Source organism: Ailuropoda melanoleuca, chromosome 10 (assembly GCF_002007445.2).
Source record: "Ailuropoda melanoleuca isolate Jingjing chromosome 10, ASM200744v2, whole genome shotgun sequence".
Lineage (NCBI taxonomy): Eukaryota > Metazoa > Chordata > Mammalia > Carnivora > Ursidae > Ailuropoda > Ailuropoda melanoleuca.
This window is the reverse complement of record NC_048227.1, coordinates 19659399-19666305: the sequence shown is the minus strand read 5'-3', so window position 1 is coordinate 19666305 and position 6907 is coordinate 19659399. Positions and strand designations below refer to the sequence as shown.

General features: G+C 49.8%; 1 protein-coding gene across 1 annotated transcript in view; it reads right to left on the bottom strand.

The window, feature by feature from the left end:
- Positions 1–1737: 1737 nt before the first annotated feature.
- LOC117804154 (rho GTPase-activating protein 17-like) overlaps positions 1738–6907 on the bottom strand; it is a 53895-nt gene continuing 48725 nt past the window's right edge. The window contains exons 2-3 of the mRNA XM_034670234.1: positions 5500–5539; positions 1738–2257 (exon numbers count right to left, since the gene is read on the bottom strand). Of these exons, the coding sequence (XP_034526125.1) occupies positions 2105–2257; positions 5500–5539 (193 nt within the window). The 3' untranslated portion in view covers positions 1738–2104. The remainder of the gene's footprint in view (positions 2258–5499; positions 5540–6907) is intronic.

The following is a 6907-nucleotide window of genomic DNA, read 5'->3' as shown; positions in this document are numbered from 1 at the left end:
CTGGCAATGGGAAGCGGCCAGCGCCCCTCAAAAGAGGCACCACTGGCGTTAGGGGCCACTTCCGGTGTGAACTATCCCTCTAGTCACCACAGACTGTTCGGCATCTCGGTCCCCTCCCTCCAAATGCCAGTAGTGTCCCCCAGTTCCTACGGCAACCCAAAATGTCTCTACATAATTCCAAATCTCCCCAGGGGTGTAGTTCTGGTCCCTGTGGAGAACCACGAAGCTAAGATTTTTTTTCAGGTAGGAGGATGACAGTATGTGTAGATGTGTATTTCAGAACATGCTGGTGATCCAGCAGGAGACAGGCTGGAAGAGAAGGGAAGCAGAGGCAGGAATTGAAGCTCCGGAGATGACCGCACCGTCCAGGTGAGAGGTAATCAGGTTTTGCTTTAAGGCAAAGGTGGCAGAGATGGGGCAGAAGTGAGGNAGAGGTGAGGAATTCAAAAGATAGTCACAGACAATCATGGGACTTGCTAATCAAGCAGCTACGGGAGGGTGAGGATGAAAGGAAAGAGAAGGTAAGGTAACCCTACAGTTTCTGGCTTGCATAATAGGGTGGGTGGAACTCAAGAGTCAACACAGAAGGAAGAACTGGTTACGCACGAGGAAATAGACATCTAGGGAAGGAAGTGTTTTTGCTTGGTTGAAATGGTTTAGAAGTCCCTGGCATAAACACATCAGCTAGAAGCCATGAGAAAAGAGGAGGTGGCCCAAGGAATGTGGCTGGGGGAATAAAGAGGAGGACAGAGCCTTAGGGCGCCATGTCAAAAGGGTACGTAGGAAAAAAGCCATGAGAAGGGAAGGAGAGAGGCCGTGGGGACAGGACCGGGGACCAGGTCCGGTTCTGCAGGACCGGACCTGTAGCAGGCGTTCCTGCAATTGTGGGTGCGTGCGAAGTTCCACTCTTTGGTCTATATCTACTGAAGCCAAGTATTGCACAAGAGAGGAATAACCCTGTTGTCTAGACGTCCCACAAATGTCTGTAGGGAAATGTAAAAGAAGGGTGGCACAGATCATTCGCATGCTTGTCCTTCCTTTGGAGACATCTGGTGACAGACAAAACACTATGGCAAATCATAGCCTCCCGGGACGCCCCTGAAACTATCACCTTAATGGTATATGGGCTTCCAAGGGTTAGCATGTGCTCCTGAGCTAGGATCTTGCAAACCCAAGGATGCGACTGCCCATGAGCCCTGCACACACGGAACTGGAGGCTGCGAACAAACAGACACATGCGATGGTTCTCCTGGAGCTTAGCCCTCCTGCTCTACAACAGCCTCCTGATCTCTCTTAGGGATCCACCCTGGTCTCGGTAAAGCCCAGGAGCGGGAGACAGCTCCACAGCCCACGCTCTAAGGCTGGGCCCTGATTAGCTTAAGCCAACCAGCACATCTCATCTCCTCTCCAACCTCGCCCCTGCCCACGGTGACCAGGGGGGAATGGGAATGTAAGGAATGGGGAATACAGCTCAATGTGGACCAGTGCAATGGAAGGCAGTTTCTACCTGCCAAGGACGTGGAAAAAGAAGATTTCCCACTCCATAAGAAAACTACTGGAAGGCACACTTTCTATTCCTGCCGGACACGCACAAGGAAGCAAGTAGCCCGTGGAAGCTCCTGGTAGCCAACACGCAACCATGAGAGGCGCCCATTTAGGGATAAAGCAGACACTGAAGGAGGCAGAAGGGACAGAAGGAAAGAAAGTGGGGTTTTGGTTACAACACAGCCNCACAACACGGAAATGCCAGCTCAAGCCTCACCTCAAGTTCACCCCAGCTTCTGGACATTTTAGTTAGTAAGCCAATAAATTATTTCCATTTTCTAAGTCCCTTTAAGACAGCCTTTCAGCTTTTTTGCCACCAAAGCATTCCTAACAGACATCTCCATTATCTTATCAATGACAAATGGCGCACTGAGTCTTTAAAAGCACCTCGAGAAAATTCAGTGTGAGCAGGGCTTTCAGCTCTGCAATGTCTTAAGCACAAAAGAATGTTCTGGTCAGGCAGGTGGCACGAGAGTAAATGGCAACAGAAGGTACAAATCTGCAGACCACACCGCTGCTCCTGCTTGAGAAAAACCAAGGGACCGCAGGGCGCAGAGCCTCACAGAGACACCAAAACGACGGCCCCCGAGTCACACCCACTACTCACATATCTCCTCTCAGTGTCGGTGCCATGCTGGCCCTGGAAACATGCCATCAGACGCTTGTGCGAATGGTGGCACATTGACCGAACTGTGTCCAGGCGCCGCTCAATCTGACAAAATAGAGACAAACGAGCCATTTACAAGGGCTGAAGAACAGGACCAGCCTCTTCCTATGTGGTACTGGCACGTAGGCAGAAAAAGCATCCCGTGGTCTAAGTGTGTAGCTCTTGGGTGTACGTGGAAATGGTCCCCATTCACTTACACCAGGGGTTCTCATTATTGACATTTGGGGCCAGATAATTCTGGGTGGGGGGGGCTGTCCTCTGCACTATGGTGTTTAGCCTCATCTCTGGCCTCTACCTACCAGATGCCAGCAGCACCCCATTCCCTGAGGTGTGACAACTGAACATGTTGCCACACATTGTCAAACATCCCCCCAGTGGACGAAAGAGCCCCCTCCCTTACACCGAGGGGCTTCCTTCCCTCAAGGGCTAAGTCTGCGTGCAGGGAAGGTGCGGAGTCCGTACTAAAACCTGCCGTCAGAAAGAGTGGCGGCAGCCGAGCTGGCACCACAGTCCCAGCAAAGCCCCAGCCCCAGCCTGCAGGAGTGCCAATGAACACCTGAGGCCCAGCCCCGCTGCCAAGTGGGAAACACCACAGGGACGTTCAGAAGCGACCTCCCGCACACAAGACATCGGGCCGAGGGATCAAAATCAATGTTCCACGATTTCCACTCAAGGTCAGTGTCTTCAAAATGATTCCTTATTGGGTTTAGGATGGGTTGTTGGCTTTGTTTTTGTTTTGTTTTGAGTAAACCTCTAAAGCAGAAGGGATGGCCAACAGTAAGAAACACTGACTCAGGGGACCCACGCATCGCGATTTAGCTTCCCAAAATATTATTGCTGGGATATGGCTGTTTATGGCAAAGAGAGCTGCTTTTCACGGGAAGGAATGCCAAAAATGTGTATTCTGATGACTCATGAAGACCAAGCACACGTCCTTAGGGATGCTTTCTATTTTAAAGAAAAATCAACAAATTCAGAGCAGAATGCATTTTTACCCCACAATGTTTTACCCGACGATATGGTTCTGTGCTTCTTTCTCAAAGGTCCTCACTGCCCCAGCACAAGGCCCGACCACCAGGACCCTGATCTGGCAGGCATATAAGGACCAGATGCTGCATCAACTCCCCCTAATCCTACAATGACCAGATTTTAAAACATGGAAAAACTAATATACACTCTTTATTTGCCACAAAAACAGGCAAAACCAAAACCAAACAAAAACAACCCCCACCCCCCAAACTCCATTTCACTTTGATTCTGATTTCCACTAGAAAACTGTCAAGTCCACAGGGATGGGGGCCTTGGTCTGTTTTGCTCACTGATTTCTCCCCAGTGCCCGGAACACTGTCTGGTTCGCGAATGGAAGGCGCTCGTGTCCTATTTGTTGAAAGAACAAGTATGTATCACGTCCCCGTGCAAGGTATTAGAAAACAACAGTAAATAAGTTGTGGTTCTCGCCCTCCCAGGATTCACGGCCTCCCAGGGAATCTCCACAGGGGCAAAATGAACTCCAAGCAAAAAACGAGAGGCAAAATAGAGCCTCTTGAACTGATCTAAGAGGCAGGAGGACACAGAGTGAGTTAAGGGAAGTTTCACACCGGAAACAAACAAACAAACAAATCTCTCCATCCCTCCTGCTCCCCTGTTTAACCCATTAACTCCTGCTACTAACCCTATGGGGTGGATACAGCGATTATCCTCATTTTAGAGAAGGGGAAACTGAGGCACAGGGAGGTTCAGTAAATCCCTGAGGCCAAAGAGCGAGTCAAGGGCAAAGCAGGGTAGGGAGGCTCCAGACTCCACTCCTTCTTTATAGTCAGAGAAGGGGGGAAACATCTGTAGCAATGATGGCAGATGCGGAGTATGTATCCATGTCATGGAATGAGGCGTTCCTAGAAACTGGCGAACTCTTGGGGCCCCAGTGGATGTTTGGGCAAAGGGACAAACACAGTCAGTTGCTGCCTCTGCCTTCCGCAGGAACTCTGCTGTGCTCGAACTGCCAGCAAGGCCCTCTGGCCGCATCTTGGCGCTTCAAGGATTCAATGAGATCGTGTATATTACTGGTGTGGGATGTGGGAGACAGAACACGGACATGAAAACCCAGTCTAGTTAAAGGTTAACTAAGACTGAATAACATTGCTGGAAGTCTGAAAATGAAGTTGAAATACACGGGAAAAGCCAATGAGGAAATATTATTAAGAATATGATTGTCTAATAAATCTGGGGGGAAAAAAACCCTTTCTAAACTTTAATAAAAACTTCTGGTCCTTTAAAAAAGGGGGGGGCTCTTAAAATCTTGTACCTGCGGCTGCCTGTCATAATTGAGAAGGATGTTCTGACACGGGGTGGTATAAGCAATATTCTTCTCAACTATGCCAGCTCCTTCTCTCCCTAGGGAGAGATGGAGAATCACCTGGGAGCAGATCTTTGGTCTTCTGGGGTCAGGTGCACACACCTGCTGGGGGTTATGGAAATGACACGAGCCAGGAGGCTTCAGAGAAACCTCAGTGCAGGAGGGGCTCTGTCCTTCCTGGTGAGCTCTGGGGTGGGTGCGGATGGAGGGGGCTGAGGCTGAGTGAAGGGATGTGTATAAAGGGTCCCAAGCCTTCAGGGAAAAACTCCCAGCCCCAAAGTTCGGGAAGCCTGTTGAGAGATGAAGCGCAGTGGCCCTGGCAGAGGTCCCTACAAGAAACACCCCTCCCTACAGAGAGGAAAAGGAGTCCAGGTGGATGACAGGCCACCTCAGGGCTTCAGAGTGGTTCTGCCAGATCTGGTCACTGTCACCGAGACTCTAAGTCCCTTGGGACCCAGCTCAGCCCAGAACTGCAGAAAAATAGCGTGAGAGGGAAGGAGAAGTCGAAACTCTAGATTGGAGCCAATGGGGCCCTCTGCTGCAGCTGGCAGGGCCTATCCCATCAAGGATGCCATCCCAGCAGTGAACAACAGTCCCTCAGCCTGCCCAGGACCCGTGACCAGGCCACAGTGCCAGTGGACTGGCCGGGCCAGCCAGACCCCTCCCCCACCCACCCCACCCCAACACCTGGCGCTTGAAAGCAGGACTAGCCCCATTTGAACTTCCTAACATGACAACAAAGTTTCAGATCCCCTTTTTATCACCATGCAACCCAACTGCTTTTCTTTCCTGCTCAGAACCACGCTGATCAATTTCATTCTGTTTCAAAGAATACATACGTACATACCAACATCCACTTCAGTTCTCACCTATGAGGTTTGGTTTGGTTTTCCTCTTTAAACAAAGCACTTGAAAAAGATTTTTATTTTATTACCTGTAACAGATCTTCACTGAGGACTTCTGTTTTCTCAGCTCTGCGGGGGGAAAAAAATCAAAAGTTCAGAGTTAGGAATCCAGAAATGCAAAGCAACTCAGGAAATTCAATAATTCTCATCCTGGAGTTTAAAACAAAACGGGCAGGAATGAATGATAACGTGGGGAGAAATTCCACCAATGTTTACATCAGACAGCTGCTTAAGCAAAGCCAAAGAAAAAGCAAAGTTTGCAGAGAATAGCAACCCCCAACAAGGGCCAAGGATGGAGACCAGTGGCTCCCCGACTTGGGCTGTACAGAATCCCTGGCAGGGGGGTGGGAGGGAGTGTGCCGACGTAAAATGCCAGTTTCCGGGTCTCACCTCTACGCTAATTCAGCAGGTCCGGTGCAAGATCCCACTGCGTTCTGAAGAAGCCCCTCCTGCCCAGAATTCCATGGCCCCAGACCCACAGACCACCCTTCGACAAAAGCCTGCTTAGAGAAGCTTAAACTTCATTTCTTAAAATGATCATGTCTGACTTTCACAGCCCTACTGAAACAGGTTTGTCACAAATCCAGGAACATGATTCAACAATACACACTCAAGATAGTAACAACTGAGCATCCCCTCCTTCAGGAATCTCATCTTGCCTTTAAAAAGAAACAAAGTATTTTCACAGCTTTCCCCCACCTATGCCTTCCAACTACCACTAACTACATTAACTCTGCAGACCTTTCCAGAAAGCCGACCTGCCGCCCCACAATCGACACAGGAGCATTCAAGCTGCTCGAGCCTTTGGTTGCCAGATCACAGTACTTTCTTAAGAAGACTTTCCCCTGCAGTCCAAAAGGGCAGCATCGTTGTTGTACATAAACCCAGAATGACTGCAATTGAGGTGCCATGTCGGGACTTCCTGTTTAAACAGTGATTGAAGCCAAGTCAATGAACATCCCTGCCCAACTCCCATGGAAATGAACACGAGAAAAGAAAAAGTCTGTTTCACCCCTGAACGCCGGGGGAGTTGGGGAAAGGGAAAGACCATCAATGAACCAGAATTTTGAAGTCTTTTAGTAAGATTTATTGCAGAATGGAGGGCTGCACGATCTTGCCCATGAACGAATCTAATCCAAGAGAAGGAAAAACCATTTGGCCAGAAAGTGGATGGGACCCGCTTAGGATGACCTGCCTGAGGTGTGGTGGTGCGCACCTCCAGCCCACACTTGGATGATGGCAGGTCAAGTTAAAGCTGGCATTGCCACAAAGCATTCCAAGACCAGTTGTCACTGCACTGCCCTAGTTAATGGAGAGATGCCGATGGCAATGGCTCACATGCCGGTTTCTGCAGGAAACCAGAACTCTGACCTAACTCACATATCTCCCAGGTCCACAGGAGCAGAGCCTGGAGGTGAGGTCAAGGCCCCAGCTTTC